Source organism: Phaethon lepturus, unplaced genomic scaffold (genome assembly GCF_000687285.1).
Source record: "Phaethon lepturus isolate BGI_N335 unplaced genomic scaffold, ASM68728v1 scaffold17012, whole genome shotgun sequence".
NCBI lineage: Eukaryota > Metazoa > Chordata > Aves > Phaethontiformes > Phaethontidae > Phaethon > Phaethon lepturus.
In genome coordinates, this window is record NW_010524258.1 from 31,949 (window position 1) to 54,046 (window position 22,098).

Consider the following 22,098-nt stretch of genomic DNA (forward strand, 5'->3'; position numbering starts at 1 on the left):
ATGGCACTTTCATTTTAATAAAACCTTCTGTTTTTAAAAGGCTACTCTCACTAAGGCTTATTTAACAGGGTCTTGAAGTTATTGAATCAACCAATCTGAAGTACTTCACCAAGGAAATGACTGCTGAGTTTTATGCATTGAAGGGAATGTTCTTGGCACAGATTAACAAGTAAGTATGTTGGCTGGAAGAGGCACCAGCACACATCTTAGAAAAATGCAGCTGAAGTATTTCAACACAGTATTTGAGCAGGAAAGTTGTTCCATATGTTTATACCAGCCTAGAATTTGTCACAACTGTATAAGAAAGTAAAAGTGTACGCGAGAGGTTTTTTTGCAGTTTGAAGATGTAATGGTTGGTCATATTTCTAAGTATTGTAGGAAAGAACTAGTTAAAGCAAACATTGCACCAGTTCTTTTTTTTAAGTTTTATATTTTGAGGGGTGAGCTGGGAAGAGGCAGGTTTGTCCAAAGCTTTGCAGCTGAAGATACGTTCTCTGCTCTCCCCCCACTCCCCTCCCAGTTCTGTGACAAACTGTTGTGTAACAAACTACATCTTAGTGTAGTTGACAAAAGGAGGTTGCTTTAATTATGTTCTTAATGTAAATATCACATATAAAACTAAGGGGAAAAAAAAGTTCAGTCTGTAAGCTTACGATTACTTAAAATTAGCCTACCTCTCTCTCTCACATTTCTGTTTCATTGTTCACTGTATGTGTCTGTTTAATAGCTGCAGCTGCTCAAGGCGTAGGAAAGTGTGCGATGGCGTAGTTCAGAGTGCTTAGACAAATCTGGTGTGCCATGTATTAGGGAAATGGAACGCTCTCTTCAGATGATTGAGGAGACTAATGTGGTGCGCGTTGGAGATGTCTTGCATTGCAGCAATTAAACACTTGCTTTCACACAACTGCTTTTGTAACATTTTTGCTTTATGCTAACAAGCATCTTAATATTTTGAGGAAGATCTTCCTTTAATTCAGTAAGCAAATATCTCAGCAGTCAAATTCAGTGATGCCAAAAAACCCTACCCTTCAGATTTCAACAGCTTTTAGTATGCATGGTATTTAATGGCAGTATTGCTACATATGGGTGGATTAATTCCTTTGCCACTACATTATGGACAGTTACGGAATGAAATACATCAGGTTTTAAGCTGTACGCTGAAACCTCACATAGCAATTTAAGTCAGGAAATGATGAATATCTTCTTCAGTGGATACAAGAGAGAATTTTAAATGGGCAGAATGTAATTACTTTACTGGAAGGTGCAATGGGCTTTTTTATGGCCATAAGCAAGCTTAGTTTCAGTTGAGGTGTAAAGAGAAGAAAGTGTACTTCCCCCATCTTTTTTTTTTTTTTTTAACTTTTAGTTGTTTTAAATTTATGCAGATAAAGTAAAAGGCAGCTAAGCTGTCTCTGTACTTTCAGTATAGAATGGGCAAAGGTTTCTGTTCAAAACATGGTTCTGATGAACTTAAAGTTTTTTAATCTTACCAAAAAACACACAGGCAGTTTTTTAGCACTGCAGTTGAGGTCAGGAATTTAGGAAGGTTACAGCTGAGAACAAGGGCAGTGTTGAATTTGAGAATGTGTGACTACTGATTACCTGTGTGTCAACTAAACTGGAAGTTAAAGGTCACCTCTGCTTTTGCATCTCCCTGTGCTGCCCATTTGCTGAGCAAGGTGATAAAAACCATTTTTAAAAAGTCGTCTCAGGTGTCAAGAATGATGGATTGTAAAGAAGGAGAAAAGAAAACTGACTGAAACGTCCCCTTCTTATAAAGGAGAAGTAGTGATACAAAGTCATCTATCAGGCTGCTGCTGTGGTAGGTCGCTTCAAGACCAGTGTCTAGGGTGCAGAAAGCCTCTAAAAGTGAGCAAGATATTAATGTAACAGAAACTAATATATAGTTTGACACACAAAGTTGCTTTGCTTTTTATAGTTTTGATTAATACCTAGTCATTTTAATTTAACACTGTAATCCTCCAAGCTAATGTTTTAATATAAAAAATACTTCAGACTTAATTTAAAAAAATGAGGCAAACAAGCATTGCGTTATTTTTGTGTGGTTTATTGCAATGCTTATTCTGTAAGGGAGAAGTTAAGCACTTTCTACTAATAAGGAATCTGGGAATGCTTTAAAAGTTTTGTCAATTCAGTAATGTGTAGGTGAGTTTTCTCATCCCTTACGTCTTTATGTAACCCTGAAAAGTTACATCAGTTCATGGGCTGTATAGGGTTGAATCAGGCCAAATCTTGAACTAGGAACACTTGAGAAAACCTAGAAAAAACTTCAGAAGTATCAAACAAATAATCTTTTGGTTACCGAGAACTGTTTGATTAACCTTCATGTTCCTTCACTTTTCCTGTTGAAAAATAAACTTCTAAAGCTGTGGGCATGAGGAATTGACTTTTTCCGTATAATGTTGATTGTAAATTTTTTCATTACTTCTGTGGGAGGACAGTTAAGTAGGATGTAGTCCTCCGAAAGCTAGCTAATATAACATCTTCCCAATGTCGCTTTTCCTTGCTCCTTTTTTTTGGGTCAGCAGAGGAGCACTTTTTAATGCATTTGCTTCTGCTCTTCTTGTGTTACCATTTGTTCTTCTTTCTCCCAGTATCGTACTCTGTGGCTTGGGTTGCAGTTGCAGTGCGCTGGAAGTTTTTTAGTTTTTTTCAGGGACTATCTGGAGATCTTAGACACTTACATAATTGTTTCCTTTATGAAGCACTTACTTTCACAGGTGCTGAACTTTAAGGAAAGCCAAGACAAAACAGTCATAAGATGTTACTGAAGAACTTAAAGGAAAAAGATCATTGATTACTAAAAGTAATTGAGTACCCTATTGGAAATCTGACTCTTACATAATTTAGTAACTTTTTGTTAGCATAAAACTAATATATTTACTTGTCACAATGCAGGTCTGAAGAAGCAAACAAAGCTTTTTCTGCAGCTGTGCAAATGCATGATGTGCTAGTGAAAGCGTGGGCCATGTGGGGTGATTATCTCGAGAACATCTTTGTGAAAGAACGTCAGCTTCACCTCGGTGTGTCTGCTATTACTTGCTACCTGCACGCATGTCGTCATCAGAATGAGAGCAAATCAAGAAAATACTTAGCAAAGGTAAGATCTAGATCTTTAAGAACGAATTGGAGCTCCACCCCTTCAGAAAAGGCTGGGATAATGTTCAGCGCCCAAATTTGTGCAATTAAAGAAATACCAGTTACTGATAGAAAGCTTTAATTTAGACTGAAAGTCCGCATATGGTTGCGGTTGAGTCATTGCATGTAACCCCCGTGGGATTTTATATTGCATTGGCCTATCTGGGTTGGTTTTTCTAAGGTGTGGAACCTCTTTGTGGGAGAAAGGGGGCAAATCACATTCAGCATTTCTAATACGTAATGCAGTGAAATATCTGCAGAAAGGCATCCTTTGGTGCTCTAAAAAGTAACATAATTTGATGTCTGTTCATCATTACTATGGATACTTCATATCAACTTCTACCTCAGGCTAGCATTTTATTCCAAATAGGCTTTTTCTATAAAATTCTATTCTAATTGAACAATTTTATCCAAAGTTCTTTGTGTTATGTATTTCCCAGTTTGGGGATATTTACTTTAATCTCTCTTATGAAGAAAATTCTAAAAATGATAGTAGACTCTAGAAGACAATCTATTTTGAACACGAAACAAACATGGAAAATATTGTTTCAGATTAAAGGTGGTCTCCATAGCACTCTGAAGTTTATTATTCTCACTGGCTGGATGTGTAACTATTAGTGATTTTTAGTCAGTGCTTAGTATATTTGCATTTAAATTAAATTGTAGAAAAAGTATCACTAGGGATGGACAGTTAAAATAATTAAAGACACCCAAAGAAATACTCAAGTTCTTGCATCAAAGTTAATTTATCTTAATAACATATTTTATGTTCTATAAACATGCCTGATTTTCCACTCCCCCAACCAAAAACTTGAAAAATTTGTGGAATGCAGTCATGTTCATTGACTTTTTTCTGTCTTGTTTCATAGCAAGGAGTACACTTACATTTAATTTTTACATCCCTTAAATGTTATTTCTAAGGGAAAAAATTACATTGGCCAGGCATAATGAATGTAAGTTCCTGTGTCCGAGGCAACTTTAACACTTACAAGGACTCCGCTGTCATATTCATAAAATGTCTGTGTGTTTTTGCGCATCGTAATGATTGAAGTGTCTTGAATTTAAGCCCTTACTTAAGAGATGTCCTCTTGCAATTCTCTCTTAGGTTCTTTGGCTACTGAGTTTTGATGATGATAAGAACACTTTAGCAGATGCAGTAGACAAGTACTGTATTGGTGTTCCACCCATTCAGTGGTTGGCCTGGATTCCACAGCTGCTGACATGCCTGGTTGGCTCAGAGGGCAAACTCCTTCTGAACCTCATTAGTCAGGTACAGAAGATAATCAGTAATTCTTTATTGTCTGTAATCTTTGTTTTCAAGATGATACACGTATTGTTCAAAGCAAATTAAGAAAATGCCAAGCCTTAGAAATACTATTGTTTGCAGCTGTTGATGAATTAAAAAAATGCTGATTTCCCTCTATAAGTAGAATATTTTAAATTTCAAAGTGAGTGTTATTTAATGAGATTAAATCCAGTGAAATTGTGTGCCGTATGTACATGGGGCATTATAGCTTTCCCTCTGGAATTCTATTTATTACCTTTTTGTGAAGATTATGGAAAACATGTAGAAATACGTAGTTAAATCCTGTAACGTAGGAGTAGGGATAAAGAATTGTTAGCTGCAGTGACTAAAGGGCAAACTATTTCATTAGTGCTTTGGTTTTTATTAGACTTGATTTTAAAAAACAAGGCTCTGTGTCTGTTACCATCAAAAATCTTTATTGGGGCTTTGTAAATTTTCCTGAAGTTTGGCCTGACAAATGATTAGACAAAAAAGGGTAAGGTTTAGGGAGTTAGAAACTGGCTTCCTGGATTTGTACCTCTGACCTTGACAGGTAGGAGTTTTGATTAATCTTGCTTTGGGATTTTACGATTTTACTGCCTATTGCTGTCTGCTCTGAAGCAGAAGAATAGAACGTATACTTGGATCTCAGTATAGAGTTGGTTTAAGCATGTCCTGTAGCCTAAGGAAGAATAAGTGACTTGTTTATGTTAATGTGTTTTTTAGGTACTCTTTTGTTATGGCTTAGTGTGAACAGGGTCCAAACATCACGTTTTCAGAGATGTTAACTGTACGTGGTCTGACTGCAGCTCTGCTTCAGCATGTGCACAACCTGGAAGCATTTTGATGTTTGTTCATACAGGTTAATGTAAAACAATTATGAAGTGCTATTGACATAGGAGGTGAACATAGGAGGCTCTCACATTAGGCTGTACCCCAGGCCATTTCTGTCTGCAGTGCTCCACTGTTCCCTGAAAACCGGCAAAGGACAGCTGTTGTGCTGAATTCCTCACAGTATTCTTCTTTGCTTCCCTCCGCTCTTGATTTTTGATATTTGACTTGATGTCTGTGTGGGTCCCTTCCAACTTGGGGTATTCTGATTCTGTGAAATCCAGCTCCTTTTATACTATCCCTTATCTTTGTTCTTTCAAAGCTCTGAGGATGTGTATTTTTGTAGAGAGAGAGAATGTGTCCCTGTGTGTCAATCGCATGTATGTGCATCAATATCGATGCATGCGCATCGATACTTGTGTACATAAATTTATTTAAATATGTGTGTGCATATGTATACATGTTTCCTTCCCTCTCCATAAAATTAAGAGGAAACTCTGAAGAGACCATGCACTCAAACAGCTTAAGAAAGCAAAGTAGCTCAGGCAAAATTTCTGATGAGTATGGCTTAGCATTGTCTTGCAACACCCGTGTGCTCAGCTGTCTTCTGACAGCAGACAGAAAAAACTTACTTCAATGAGTTGTACACACTTTTTGTTTGTTGAGATGAAATTTTCAGAAGTGAGTGCCTACTTGGACATCCTACTGTAGTTGGAACTTAGGCTCATAAATATTGCAGATATTTTTGTTTATCTTGCTTTTAAACTTCAGGTCCGTAGATGGAATACAAAATCAAAAAAATGCCACATTTTCTGTGTTAGTAAGGTAAAACTCTAAGTTTGCAGAAGTACAAGAACCTAAACCTTACAGTTCTTTTCCAATAATTTGCTCTTGAAGTACAACATGAAGCGTATGTGTGTCAGGTTAGTAATCTGCCAAAAATATCCTATTACTGAACAGTTAAATGCCATTGCAAAATTTCTACCACTTATGATACCCATTTGGATGGAGGAAGAATCCATGATTTAGTAAAATTGTGGCTGGAAAAGCCTCTAATTATGTCTTAAGATGTGCTCTATCGTAGGTAGTACTTAGACCATCATTTCTTTCCTTTAATAGATACTGAGATTTACAAATTTTAAAGGGGCTGCTGAATGTTAATATCTGTTTAGTTTTTTGTTTCTTTTTTTTTATGGACACCATAAAATCTTCTTTATTTTTGGGTGAAATTGCTACCCTCTTACATTAAGTGCCCCAATTAGGTGGAGTAAAGTTACTTTCTAATGGGCCTTCTTATCAAATATCACGGGGCTCACTGGGAATTGTGGCCTAATTTAAAGACTAACTGCTGTCATTATGTCTGTTTTTCTTCCATTATGTACATGAGTAAGATCTTTGAGCTGGCCCAGCTGGTACTCTGGCATTATGCTGTTTTCAGGCTTATTAGGCAATATGATCTGGAAGGTCTAATTAGGTAGTGCCTTAAGAGTGTGTGTAGGGAGTTACCATTTCATCCTCTTTGGGTTTCTGTTACTGAATCTTTAATTTCTTAATTTTTCATAACCTGTTATTTAAAACAAGGAGCTGATTATTACTGAATTGCACTCATTTACAGAGAGAATCTGTGCGTGGTGATCTGATCTCCAGTCAGTCTTCCTTAACTGGGAAATACACATGTGTTTATCTCCAAATAGGTGGGAAGAGTCTATCCCCAAGCTGTCTACTTCCCTATCAGGACCCTCTATTTGACCTTGAAGATAGAACAACGAGAGCGCTACAAAAGCGGTGAGCTTGATGATGATGATAGCATTTTTGGATTTTCTGTAACTTAGTTTTGTTTTGAGTTTCACTTGATTTTACTGGGAAAATAAATTCTCTAGGAAACATACCAACTTACCAAGGGTAAGGAAAAAAATTCATGATAAACTTTTGCTTGCATTTGTTTCTGTAAGTTAAATCTACAGATAGCTTGAGCTATCTTGAATTTTCTTTAATAAAATATTCACCAAGAAGAGTTTCATCTCCTTCATTCTCATGTCACCTTAATTATTGAGAATCACATGTTCTTTACTGGATTTTCTTTTTTTTTTAAATTGGTGGAAAGGGAGTAAATTCTGGAATTACAAGCACAGAAGAGCATCATAGTTTTCTAAGATGTTCTATTCTAATTTTGATGGGAAGCATGAACAATGGAACATTCAGTTTCTTTTCAAATGAGTCAAACTTTTAAAAATAGTTTAGCAAAAGATGAGTTCATGTAACTCAAGTAAGATAAACTGCTTTCTTTGAGTAATCTTTAGTTTAACATCTCCATAATAACTTCTTAGGGTGAATTTTCAAGCAATGTGAGCATCTAAGTTTATACAAAAGGAAATAAATTTTGGCTTTGAAGAAATGTGTAGGAGGTGCGGTGAACTTTAAGCAACTTGCACAACACCTTTTTTTCCAGGAACAAATCCTATTTTGACTTGATATGTCAAATGCTTCCACAGAATGTAGTTGTTCTTTTGTCCTGTATAACCCCCTGGGAATCCCAGGAGAGCTACTTGAAGAACTCTCCCTTCTGTTCTGTATTCTTTGTTACAAAGTGCATTGTTTATTTAATTGGCCTTTTTACTTGGGAATCGGTTTACTAAATTTCTGCATAAAATTTTGAAGGTCGCTAATTAAATAATGTCAGAAAGAAATAATTCTTCTTTGTGTGTCTCCTCTGGTATATGCCCATAATACTTCCCTACATTCATATCCAGCAACAGAGGTTTCTGTGCCAAACTCTTGGTATTGCTGTGTGCAGTTAGTGGTAACCAATACAATATTTTCCTAGCGGTTCTGCCACAAACTGCTGCTCTGTCGGTGGGTTGTGTGAAGTAGTGGGGGGTCATTTGATAAAGCGAAGCTCTGTGCTCAATTGCTCTGAGGTAGTTGTAATGCAAGAAATCAGGTGTACTAAAATCAGTTGTACTCTACGATGATTTGTGTGGTTTTGGCACTAGCATTTTTATTCTTCAGGTACATGTCAGAGAGCTTCCCAAAAGAGAGGGGAGCAAAACCCCCATAATTTAAGTAATTTCATCCTATATGAAACCATGTCAGTGACTTCAAGAGCATGGGTAGGTAGAATGAAAGCTAAGGCTACACCTCCTGTGTGTTTTTGAAGAGTGTTTATACTGCTCTAACTTTGGGAAGTCTGTACTACTGAACAGCATTTGGAGCAGAGTTTTCTTTCTAAAAACAAATTTTCTCCAATTTTCTGGAATTTATTAGGTAATACCTGATTAATACTTAGTGCAAATCTAAAGCAAATTATTGGAACAATTTATTTTATTTCATGCAGCCATGTATCAAGTTTATGAAAGGCAATTTTTTTTTTTTTTTTTTTTTTAACATTTTTACACTTTCCAGATTCTGGGCAACAACAGCCAAGTTCAGTTGGAAATCAGTCCCACTCTGCCTCAGATCCTGGGCCCATCAGAGCCACTGCACCAATGTGGCGATGCAGCAGAATTATGCATATGCAGCGAGAGCTACATCCAACCCTTTTGTCTTCTCTGGAAGGCATTGTAGATCAGATGGTCTGGTTCAGAGAGAACTGGCATGAAGAGGTATTTGGCTTTGATACGCTTTCATACGTATGTATCATTAAAGAAGAGTTAACTGCAAAATATTTTGCTAGAACTCTTTTTAAACATTAAAAAGTAACTGTTTATTTTGATTAGTAAACTGATGTATTTGTAGAACTGATTGTTCTGATTGGAGTTTTAAGGAGCTTGGTTATTTCTGGAAGCAATACAGATGTTTCCCAAAATTATTGACTTGATGAGTGCCTCTAGGATTTAAGCTGTTGCTTTTACTAACTGAAAATTTCTATTCTTACACTAAGTGTCACAGATACCAGTTTCTTTCTTGATCTGGTGGTCTGTAACAGGTCGTGATTACTGTCCAAAGTTTGAATTATAACGGAGAGCAGATGGACATGCCCCCTCCACTTTTATTATTTGCCTCTCAAAGTGTCAGGCTATTCTGTTCTGTCTACGTAGCACAGTGTTTGTTTGAAGGAGGATTCCTCATATCACACAATTTTCTAATATATCACAAAATACGAGATCTGAGACCTAACTGCTGTTGAACGAGCAAGGTGTACTTTGTGATGCAGGGTTTCCACTGTTCCGTTTGTTCAGTTGTGCGCTAATAAGAATCAGTGCTGTCATTCTGATTGACCCTCTGATGTAATCTAAAAATGCAGTTTTAAATAAACGTTTCTGAGAGGAAACATTTTACTACGTAAAATGCAGTGCATGAATAAATACTTGGTGTCAAATCAGAAGGCCTCATCTTCCTGACTATTTTGTCTTTTTTTGTTTTTAATCCTTAGGTTCTTAGACAACTGCAGCAGGGCTTGGCGAAGTGCTATTCAGTTGCCTTTGAGAAAAGTGGAGCAGTTTCAGATGCCAAAATCACTCCTCATACGCTAAACTTTGTCAAGAAGTTAGTCAGCACTTTTGGAGTAGGTCTTGAGAATGTCTCTAATGTGTCCACCATGTTTTCTAGTGCAGCCTCAGAGTCACTAGCTAGGAGAGCTCAGGCAACGGCTCAAGATCCCGTGTTCCAGAAGTTAAAGGGACAATTTACAACAGGTAAATATCTAAAATGTTGGGGTTTTTTTAAATGTTACTTTTAATCTCCAGAGAAATTTCCTCCCTTGAATTCAACTGTGACGGCATTCTGGTTTTTTATTCCTCTTCCAATATTTTTCCTGAGAGAAAATCTAGAAAACAGCACCTTTCTGTCATTGAACAAACCCGAAATAGTTCGTCTATTCCAGTCTTCTGTGGAGTAATAAAGATAATTCAAGTGAAAAACAGACCTCAACAAAGAGAATGAGTATATTGCTCTGTTTTTGTTACCTAAAACTGTGGTCAAATCACATAAGTGTTTAAAGATAAATTAGATTACTTCACCGTAATATTTCTGCAATTTCCATAGAACTGCCTGCTATAGATGAGGGACAGTAATGATCTCTGTTTTATGATGATGCCAGAATTTAATAAAATTTTCACCTCAGAACTCCAGACTGACAATATTGTGTGAAGTCTTTCAAAACAGCCTAGTTCTGATGAGGAAGATTAGTATTTTGGATAACTAGATTATAAAAATCCTATTATGCAAATTTACATCATTGTTAGGTAAATTGAATCAATAACTTTAATCAGCTCTAATAAAAAAGATACTTAAGGGAAGTAGCTTTTTTCATCATTAATTTTCTCTTTAGCAGTGGAGTTACATGTTTGAGTATCTGATGTTGATTTAAAATTCTAAGAAAAAATTGTGTACAGTGGAGTGTGGTTTTGATAGATTTGGTGAAAAGCGTTAAGGCCATGCAGCTATATATGACAGAAGGTGACACTGATAGGCATCAGTGTTGTGGATTGCCAGGATTGAGTTTTGCATAAATTCCAGTCTAAACTACATCAGCTTTTCCTTAAAGATTACTGTAGAATTAGATGAAAATGAATAGATAATTATAGTTGGGTTTTGTTAAACAGAATTCCAACTTCTAGTTGTTCAAAACCGGAAAGGTAGAATTTTTGTGAAGAGCTGGGTTTTCACCTTTTTCTGAATCTACTTTTCTCTTTACCCTGTTGGGACTCTTAGCTTCTATAATGGTTTAAAAAACACCCCCTTTCCACATCAAGCTGGTTCCTCTGCAAGAGTGAATCTTGCATGGAAAGTTACTCTTTTTAGGATCCCAAGTTACATAAAGTTGCCTTAACTTAAAATTATTTGGGATCAACATAGCTACTGAACATTTACAGATTTTGACAAGTAGACTTGCGGTGTTTTTTCAAGCATTTTACTGATAATGTTGTAAAAATAAGTGAACTGATGGGAATCTTGTGAAAGTAACTCAGTTGTAGATATGACCTATGTATCTTGTGCACGCTGTGTATTGCATGGTGTCCTTTTTGAGGCACAACAATCGCATGACAGCAGATAATGAGAGTCCTGAACCATATGATTCAATTTTTAATGGATGGAGTGTACTAGGGGAGGGTGATGGAAGTAGACACATTTTGTGTATCTTTGACGTAGGCTTACAGGCGAAAAAAATACATTTAATACAACTTCAGACTTGTTTTTTATTTGTAATAATGGTTTATATGTCTTTACGTTACAAAAGTAGTGTAGTCACTTTTTTATTGCTCTAAGTGTTGCCGATATGCTCAGTTTGTGTTGGCTTTGAGTTATTTTTGGTCTGTCATAGTACCTCTTAGCTTATTTCCTTTGAGTGTTAGAGAGATCTGGCATTTCAGAAGGTGTAAAGGAGAACTAAATACAACACCAGGCTCAAGTCTGCAAAATCTAAACTAATGTTTCAGGACATTTCTAGAGAAGTAATAAAACTTTTAAAATTGTAATTCAATTACATTTTTTAATTAAAATAAAACATGGAGAGGATTTTAAGTTTTTATATCCTGTTGTATATTTTTTACATGCCTTTATGATAGATAAATGGCATTTAAAGGTTTGCTATCTAATCATGGCATCTATGAAGAACAGCATAGGCCTTTTCATAAAAATCATGTAAAGTCGTAAAATGTGAAGTGTTCCTTAGTAAACTTCAGTTTAACAATAAGTTAATATTTTCTGTATCTTTTTTTGTTGAAGAGTTCCTGTTTTATTTTTCAGGTGTGATGAAATGTGAATGTCTACAGAATTAAAATAATTATGTTGCTCAGTGCTAGATTTCATTTTAATCTAATAAATTCAGTGTTTTATTTCACAAATGAAATGTGAGAAAATGGAAGAAACCCGATGAACTTATGCATTTTTGTAATTTATTTCATTATGCATAAAGTGACAATAAGTTTTTTATTAATTTTGCAATAACAGTAAAATATACCTAAAGAAATTAATAGGTTTATAGTTACTGTACTAAAGATAGCAAAGGCTGATTTAACGTAGGAGAAACCATTTGTAAGTCATGCCTATTGTGTCCTTTTGTTACACTAGAATGTTCACGTTTGTTTGTTTTTATGATTCTCAGTACCAGTTGCATTTACATGATGGACAGATAATTACAGTGGTTGCCTTCCATTTCAAAAGTATCCAAGCTGAGGAGCTGTCTTGGAGGAAACTGTTTTCTTCAGTTATTTCCAGATCAATGTTGACAGCTATGTTTTATAGACACTTTCAACTATGATTGGTTGCGTAATCTCTTCTACCAACATCTGAGTTGCATCTTGGTTCCTGTTTGGAGCTGCTGGGGACTCTCACACCATTTCTTACATTCTAAATACTTTGTCTGCTGCCGTCTGGACGGTTGGAGCTTTGATAGGTCATCTTTTTCCATCCTAACATTGTATATTTTAAAACCAAATTTTTCTTTGAATTTTTCCCCCTGGAACTTCAAATGCATAGTTCTTTGACCATCTGTTCTTTGTTCCTTCTCTCCTTTTCTGCTAAACCTTTGACATCAAAGAACAGGCAAATGCTGAGAAATGCTCCCTTTGAGAGCTCTCTCAGCAGTGATAGGCGGAGAAAAACTGCCCCAATTGTTCTTTTGTGGGCAGATGATAATTTAGAGTTTGGATCATGCTTCTTTCTGCAACCATCTCTCCACTGAAGCTGAATACAAATGGAAAATTCCAAAATACAACCTTGAAGGGCAAGATTATTTTCTTGAGAGTTTTGGCACCCAGCACAATGAATTCTGTACTGCAAATGGAAACTCTGTAATCAGAAGGAAGCTTCTTGAAGCCCTACTGTTTCTCTGAAGTGTGGGGAGAGGGCAGGGGGAAGAGCTCTGTTAGTAATTTCAGATTTTTTAAGGATTTTTTTTTTTTTCTTCCTTAGGAGTGAGCATAGCATCACTCTTTCTTTACTTCTGTTTGAAGTTTTGGATAACAGGATGTTATCCAGAAAATCCAGATCAAGAGATTGGAGTTACCATCATATGTGACCTCAGTCTGGTGTCCTTGCAGTCTTGGTTTTCTGGAGCTGAGTGATAAACTAGAAGTCCTGATTCATATTTTTGCTTACCTGTCACTGAGATTTTTCATGTTTGTTGGTGCTTTCCAAAAGTTCTTGTGAGATTAAAAAAAACCTTTGAGAAAGTACAGAGTATAGAAATGTCTGAATAACAACTTCAAAAACAAGACAGCTCTTCTGTCCTGGAGGATGCTTGGATCTTCTTCAGTGTCATATATATATAAAGGATTTGAACTGCTCTGCAAAGCTAAGCTTACATTTCAGTCGTAAGTGGCTTCTTACATGATGGGTGTCCTGACTCTTGGTTGAAGATCCTTGGGTCATGAATTTTAAGTGTAACCTGCTTTATCTAGGGTCAGAATAATCTTTAAAATCTTGCAAATGAACTGTTGCTTGCTCTGAAAGCATTAATTGCCTGTTACTTTTAAGTGATTAGAAGTATTTTCTGCCAGTGTAGCAGAAGGGTATTTTTAGTTAAGTCTTAGCTTGGAGGGGTTTTCTTTGTTTTCTAATGCTATGTTAATGTTCCGTAGGTCAAGGGTTTTGCGGGGGCAAGGGGTTTAGTACTCTAATTTTGCCAACTCAAGTGTATTCTTTTTTTGTGTTGCTTCATGAGAAGTGATCGTACAGCCCTCATTCAAAAAGTATTATGCTTTATCTAGTTGTGTTAAGAACCATCAGGATCTTTTAGGCATGTCTCACTGGCAGGAAGATTAGCCCCTTGTTTGTCCTTTCATTGAGAGTGGCATGAATTCATGTAGCAATTTTTGAGGCATTCAAGACTTTGAATGAATATGTTTGTTTGAAATACATATATCACACTGTAAAATCTTAAGCAGCATTGAGAACAGAGAGCAAGCTTCTTCAATTGTGTTCTGTATCACGGTCTTCTGTGAATAACTCCATCAAAGATGAGGGGGGTAAATTTCCTATTTAGTTTAGGAAAAGGTGGTGTAAGTAGTAAGGTGTTTTAGACCAGCATGCACTACCTTGAGAAAGGTGTTCTTCAGTAGTGAGTACTGAAAAGATGGATTTGTTTGAAATAAAAATACTATTTATATAGATCAAGATGTCTGCAAAGCGAAGAGACTTTGTACACAAATAATACCTGGTCTTGAATTTCCCTTTCTTCAGCTAGAGTGATGTATCTTCTCAGATGGGCTCTCTGTGACATGAGCAAAAAGACTAATTGAACTCGCTGGCTTTCCCATCTGCTACTGGGAAACAAGACAATAACAAAAATCCTAAAATAGGCATTTCAACAAATTAGATCTATTCTCAGAGTGAACTGAATGACTTTTTTTCTAAGGAATATATATTGCTGCATATTTTTACTACTTGAGTGATTCACATTAGCACAAAAACTAGCTGCAATTTGGGGATACTTTCCTGTGCTTCAGGGACTTTTTTACTTTCATGAAATGATTTACTCCCACTGCTCACTAGAGGGTAGGCTTGTGATTATAATAAGAGAGTTTTACAGTGATACTGCAACACATGCACTGCCCATACCAGGTAGAAAAAGAAAAGGGAGAATTACAGAGTTATACTAATTTCTAACATCCATTAGTAATTTCTAACATTCATAAATATATGAAACTGTATTTTTCATTTAGACTTATTTCTTAGAGAAGTAGAAAGGATTTTGTATGTGCTGGGGTTTTTTTCCCTCTGTTTTGGGCTAGTAGACTTAAGACTGTCACTGAAAGCTTTTAGCATATCAGTACATCGTGGATACACAATGCAATATGTTGGGTTGTGTGTTCTTTGATATTTCGTTTAAGTAACAGAATAGCGAAATGAAAGAAATCCTAGGTTGCATTATTTTTCAGGAATGGTATCCTGTACATGTAAAGAAGAGAACTTGGAGAGCAAAGTGTATGTATAGAATTATATGAACTCTTCTGGCTAAAAGAACAAATGTTCTAAGCTTGTTTCTAGGAGTAAGTCTTGGGGATAATCAGAGTTTTGAGTGGTTTTAATTTAGTTGAAAAATACTTCTATGCAGTAATTGCTGTGCACATGTACTTAATTCACTGTTAGCATACTTGCAGATAGATGCTTGTATCATATTTATGTGGTCAAATCAAGTTCCCCTCTGAGCAGCACTCATGATTGTTTTGTTTTGGGTTTTGGTTTTTTGTCAACCTAGGAAAACATTGTGTGTACTGAAACGTAGGTTCTACAATAAGATTCAAACTAATTTTTGAGACTGTTAATTTTCTGTTGTATTGAACCGTAATGAAGACTCCGTTCTGCTTTAGCTGTAAATCTCAGAACTACTGAATCGACATTCTCTGTTTCTTTCTTGCTCTTGCTTTTTCACTTCTAACATGCTGAACTTAAAATGGCATCTTTTAGACACTGCTATAGAAATGCTTTTTGAAAATTCAAGTCTGTTGGTTAACTTGCACAATTTGGGATGCCGTAATGGATGAGGTTTGCAGAGCGAGCAGTTTATCTTCTTATCCAATTGCATCTAATCTCTCATTGTTGTGGTACTGAAGTGCTGAACCATAATTTCATTTGTGTATGTGGTTTATTCATTTTCCCTCTTTGGGAAATTGAAACACATCTATTTATTTGCTGTGTTCTGAAACTGTAGTGAAAGCAGTGTTGAGAAGATGGCATCGGCGTTGGCCCAGAAAATGGTTGATACTGCAGTGATTTCTGTTCCAGAATTATCTACATAGTATATTGAAGACCATGTATTGACCTTGAGAAAATTCTTACTTCACTTGTATGTGGGCTGGAGGAGAGGGTTCCACACTGCAATCCTGTTATGTCGCAAAGAAAAGAGCTGGCTGTTTGCATAATATTGTAATTTTTGCTTAGGCTGTCATATCTGTTCTTCCTGTGGTGGCATGCAATTGCTATCTAAGCCTGGAAGGAATAAAGAGAATTTTCTTGCAGCTCAGAATAGGATAATAGAAGTAATAGCAATTTTACTGCTTGTCCTGCAGTTGCTCACAGAGTCTACATTGTATCCTCAGTTGAGACTCGAAAGTCTCAACTTTTAAAAGTAAAAAGCCTCCACTGATTTTAAAGAAATAAATCGCTTTTAATGAAATAGGCAGAAAATCATAGTGCTGGATTGTAAAATTAGCTTACTTTTCTGCTGTCATTAAATGGTCTGATCTAATCGATTAGTTTATTATTGCTTTCTTTCTCTGCGGTCTGTCTGGTTGCAGTATATAGACAGTTTAATACAGTAATAGCATTTAAAATTTTCATAGTATGTTTTTCTAATGTTTGTATGACTGTCGAACAGGAAAATCTTGGGAAGTTGATTATTTACTAAATAATAGAGAATATTTTAGAGCTGTGTACAGAAAAGAGGTAGCAGATTCTGACAGGTTTAAGTTATCTATAGTTTTAGGACTTTAAGAGATCTTTCTATAGAGAGGAAGTATTCAACAGAGCACATCTTTTAAAGGCAGTGTACAGCTCTGTGTGTGTGTTCGGTTTGCACTATGGGATGGTACGATTTGTTCTCCTCCAGTATCTACTGTTGTAGTGTTACTGCTCTTGTATGATCCTATACCAACTATGACTGGACTCTTCGTTAATGATTCTTATGTCTCTTCTGTGTTTGTCTGAAGCTCCTAGCTGTTCTTTGTGTTTACGGTTCATCGGTAGCCAGGTTTCTCTGCTGGACTTGTGTGGTAGTATGCTTCCTTTGTGTGAGTTGCTGATTGTAGTATCTTTCCGTTTGACTGTAGTATTTGAGACTAATGTGATGCTTTTCTGCGTAACACGATGTGTGCTGTATGTGGGTGTCCTTAAAGTATTTTGCTTGAGGGCATGTGGCTGAAAGAACCTATTTGAAAATGCAAACTTCAGACACTTGATAGTTAAATACCCTACATAGAGTTTGAAATGCTGAGGATGTGTATATGTGTGTGTATATACATTTTATTTATTTTCTTTTAGACTTCGACTTCAGTGTGCCAGGGTCAATGAAACTTCACAATCTTATCTCTAAACTGAAGAAATGGATCAAAATTCTGGAGGCAAAAACTAAACAGCTTCCAAAGTTCTTCCTCATAGAGGAAAAGTGTCGCTTTCTAAGTAATTTTTCAGCTCAAACTGCAGAAGTAGAGATACCTGGAGAATTCCTTATGCCAAAGCCAACTCATTACTACATCAAGATAGCAAGGTAACCTCAAAATACCCTTTGGTACTTGTAATTCTGAAAACGGAGAAGAAAATTAAAACCTCTTCCATCCGTCCACTCTGCAAAAGTAGATGTCGTGTACATTTCATATATTTAAACTACATATATAAAGTCATACTTTGGCATAACACCTTTATTTTTAAATTTTATCCTTCTTCTGTAATTTTACATTGCCTCACTAAGCAACTACTGTTATATGAGGAGTATATTTGTTTTTCTTTTATGTTGATATTAATTGAGATTAGTTCTTCTGTTATAGTCAATAGAGGTACTATTCTTCAAAATAGTGATAAAGGTCTGATCTAATGTAATTTTGCTCAAGAACTGTGTTTTCTTAAAAACAGATAAACAAAATCAAACATAAGAGCTTTTTGACCACAAAATAGAAACCATGGGCTAGTTGGATACTAGAATTGTACCTTGTAATACAGTTGCACAGCCTTATTTCTTTGGGTGTTTTGGTGGTGTGTTTTTTCCCTTTTTTTACATCATGATTTAATATCAGAGGAGATTAGCTCAGATGCTTTAATATCTCGTTCTTCCTCATAGGTTTATGCCCAGAGTGGAGATAGTTCAGAAACACAATACTGCAGCTAGAAGACTATATATTCGAGGCCATAATGGAAAGATTTACCCATACCTGGTAATGAATGATGCTTGCTTGACAGAGTCTCGTAGAGAAGAGCGGGTATTACAACTTCTTCGCCTTTTGAACCCTTGCTTAGAGAAAAGGAAGGAAACCACAAAAAGACATTTGTTTTTTACAGGTACTGAAAAGAGAGTTTTTACATTATTTTAAAGTATATGTTCTACTCACAGATTATAATTGCTAAAGTTTTTCACAGCTACTGATCACGGATACTGAAGTTTTTGAATATGCAGAAGGTAAATTCACATCTGTCTAGGTGATGAGTCTTTTCTGGAATTATACTGCCCCTCTGAAGAGGTATAAAGTTGATCGCATGTGATCTACGGTGTTTTTAGAAGAGCTTACATGCATCATTTATGGTACAAAGTTCAGTTGTGAGTAACACATACAAGGCAGAGGGATGCCCATTGGGTCTGTTGCTATGGAAATGGATACGTGTACTTCAGATCAAGCATTTAGAGAGAACTGGGGAGGGACAGAACAAAACTTTCTCTCCCCAAGTTGCAATATATGAATATTGAATTTATTTTACCTCATCCACAGAGAATTTTTTTCTGGAGCTTTGAATTAGGTATACAGTTTCTGAATTCTCTGATATGAGAACCTGTCTTTGTAATCTTTGAAGAAACTTTATGTATCCATGGTGATGTTTACTTTCAGGAACATATCCTGGCTGGTTAGTTGCTGCCAAGTAAAATCCATTCATAGTCTAGATACTGGATGCTTCGGTTGAGCATACTTCTGTGGGGGAAAAGTAAAAGGTTACTTGGTTTGGTTACTTGCACTTTGCCAACAGCACCATGTGGCAATGTTGAAACACTACATAATTAACAAACATAATGGTAAGGAGGCCTTAATGAGGAGAGTGAAGGAGGATTACAATATGATTTATGTGTATAAATTGCCAAAATACGTAATAAAAAGGTCACATATTTAGGCATTTCAAAACAAATAGTGAATGAAGGCTGAACACACAATCTTAATGCTTTCTCTTTCCTTGTGTATCTTGGCTTTTTCATGTGTTGATTATAAAGAATTTATTCATGAAATGAGAACAGAATATCTGTCTCACCTGGTAACATACTTGATCTGTTTGTGATTCAAATACTAAAGTAAATGCTTTAAAATAGTTAAACTCTTGTGTTTTTCAGATACTACAGCTGTTGGCAAGTTCCAGCTTACAGCTGTGTAGCTACTTCATATTAATGTATAAATACTTTTAATTTCAAAGGTCAATGAATCACTTACTAACCTCATATAAATGAGTTCTGTACATCACATTAGTCAGTTCTAATAATCCTTGGTTGTTGAGCAGGAAATATATTACGGGTAAGGGAAACTTCACTCACACTAAGGCAACTGCTGCTTTGCTGTTGTCCTTTCAAAAAGTGCTGAGATCTGATTTTAACAAAGCATGGTTTTGTCAGTCCTCCTTTTTGGGCTAATAGTATCTATTGACATGAAGTTGCTGTCATGAGCTTAGGTGGCCAGATGGTGCAAGTTGCGCTTAGAGAGCTAGAAGTGCATATTTGAGTTCTAACTTTAAAAAGACTAAAATGTACAAGCCAAAGGATTTGTTAAAACAAAAGGTAAATACAGCTTCTCTACATATGTGAAGACAATTTTGCATCACTCTGAGGCCAAAATAACAAAATTGCAGTAGATAGTGGCCTTGGTCTATCGTACCTTTCAAGGCTCTGATACAGAAATATGTACTCTATGTAACATGATTGGTAAAGTAACATCTTTTCCTTCAAAGAGCTGTTTTTAAACTATTGTGCTTTTGGAAATAATTCTGGACCTTGTGGTTTGAAACTATTGGAAAGAACCTGAAGAACATTCATTTCTCTGCTGCCAGAGGTTAATGGAAGCAGACCAGAAGAAATAGCTCATTAACACTCCTTCTGCAGAATGCGGTTTCTTGTTTAAGACTGAAGAAATTACATCAATCAATTTAAATACATTTAAACAACTTTTCCCTGTATTTCTGAGGTTAATTATTACAGTTACTGAGGGAAATGATGAGAGAATAGTTTTGGTGGTAACCGGAGGCCGCTGTCAAACATTACAAACAGTGTCACTGGAAAACCTAGCTATGGAAGAGAGCCTTGTCTTTCTTGATGTAGGTGGCCATGCACATAAGACTCAGTAGGAGGATACATCTGTTAAACACAATGAAAATGCATATAGGTTTTTTGCAAGTTCACTGCTCATCAGGGAGAAGCTCAGTGGCTTGAGTTTTCTTACTATTGAATATTTTGCTGTGTCTTTCTATATTTTATTCAAATACTGCGATTTAAACAGCTATTCCTCAACTATGTTCAGATTTTTTTTTCCCCCAGTTTTTCTGAATCACTTTAAATACCCTATTGAGTTTAGAAGTTTTGTTCTTCAGAGTAATTTTTATTGACATAATGCCAGTGTCATGTAATCAGATATTATGAATCCATTTGCATCTGAAAAAGTATTACCCTCTTTTCTGCAGGTAAAGAAAAGTAAGAATGAGTGCTCAATTTTTTTGCTAATCTATCTGATGTTTCTGTTAAGATAAAACAATTTGCTATCATACTTTCTTTTTAATTGAGTTTGTAAATTAGTTATGAGTGTAGTAATAAAACTTTTCTCTTGATACACTTCAGTTGATTATCACAGTTGTGTTTTAAGGGCTGATACTTGCATCCTAATTCTTGTCTTAGTATTTGGGTTATGGATTAACTGTTTTGTTTTGTTTTGCTTCCTCTTGCCCCTCACCTCCTCTCTCACCCTTCTGAAATTACTCCTAGTCCCCCGTGTTGTAGCAGTTTCTCCACAGATGCGTTTGGTGGAAGACAATCCTTCCTCTCGTTCACTGGTGGAGATCTATAAGCAACGCTGCGCCAAGAAAGGCATTGAGCATGACAACCCTATTTCTCGTTACTATGACAGACTGGCAACGGTCCAAGCACGGGGGACTCAAGCCAGCCACCAGGTATTAGAATATATAATGAATTTTAATCAAGAGCTGTTCTTGAAGACTCTACTATACTGTGTCCAATCCCCTGCACCCTGATTCTTCACCTCTTATTAGATGTGAGACAGATATTTTGCAGAGGTGGTGTTTTGATTTTTTTGGGTTTATTTTGGTTTTGCTTAAAGTTCTTGGAAACTTACATCTCTTTGGTATTTTAGATTATCTGGGAAAGCTTAAAAAAAGCTGTTTTTGTTTTACTCTAGGTTGTTTTGCGTAACTGCAACTGAAAACAGACAAGGTGTTGATTTCTTTTTGGCCCTTTTGTACAGTGCTTTGAAAATAATTAATTGATAACATGGGAAACAGCATTCCTCATTTACATAAGCAGTTGCAGAGTGGTATGTGATGCAGACTTCCCCATGTGCTTCTAATGTATCTTCTAAAATTGCCAGTGGATTAATTTCATCTAAGTCAAACAGAAACAGTTGAGTAATCTCATGCTGATAAATGACAGTACTCAGAAAGAAGAAAGCTCCCTCTCTCTGTAACCTCTATCAAACACCCAATTGTGATAAATTGTGATATTTTATGTTTTTTGTCTTAAGGTTAATGCAAATTCTTACATAAATTGCCAGTCCCATTTCAAATATAGCTATTAGAAAATGCATGGTATACACGTATCACAGACATCATTTAGAGAAACTGTCTTTTCAGGCTTTCTTTGTTACAAAATAAAATTGTTATGTAACATCTGTTTCTATTTTGAGAATTTTTTCCTTCAGGTTATGAAACTCTTTACCAGCCATTTAATTGAAGTCAGTATGGCTATCATGCTTTCTGGTGTAATAGAACAGATCCAAACTTTATTTCTTTATCTAATTAATTAGGCTAGTATATGCCACAGTAATTAAATATTTTGGTAGATTGCAAATGTTTACATATAGGTAAAAAACTATTGCACAGTGTACACTTACACAGACAGATGGATACAGCTCTCAGCTTTTATCTTTTTGTATTTTTTATGTAATAATACATGTTACAAATTACCCAGTATCTTT

General features: G+C 35.9%; 1 protein-coding gene across 1 annotated transcript in view; it reads left to right on the forward strand.

The window, feature by feature from the left end:
• Positions 1–22,098, forward strand: part of TRRAP (transformation/transcription domain-associated protein) — a gene marked incomplete at its 5' end in the record, with an annotated part of 57,630 nt that overhangs the window by 31,834 nt on the left and 3,698 nt on the right. The window contains 9 exons of the mRNA XM_010282397.1: positions 69–169; positions 2,920–3,121; positions 4,265–4,429; positions 6,970–7,060; positions 8,678–8,877; positions 9,648–9,909; positions 17,198–17,423; positions 17,991–18,208; positions 20,874–21,058. Of these exons, the coding sequence (XP_010280699.1) occupies positions 69–169; positions 2,920–3,121; positions 4,265–4,429; positions 6,970–7,060; positions 8,678–8,877; positions 9,648–9,909; positions 17,198–17,423; positions 17,991–18,208; positions 20,874–21,058 (1,650 nt within the window). The remainder of the gene's footprint in view (positions 1–68; positions 170–2,919; positions 3,122–4,264; positions 4,430–6,969; positions 7,061–8,677; positions 8,878–9,647; positions 9,910–17,197; positions 17,424–17,990; positions 18,209–20,873; positions 21,059–22,098) is intronic.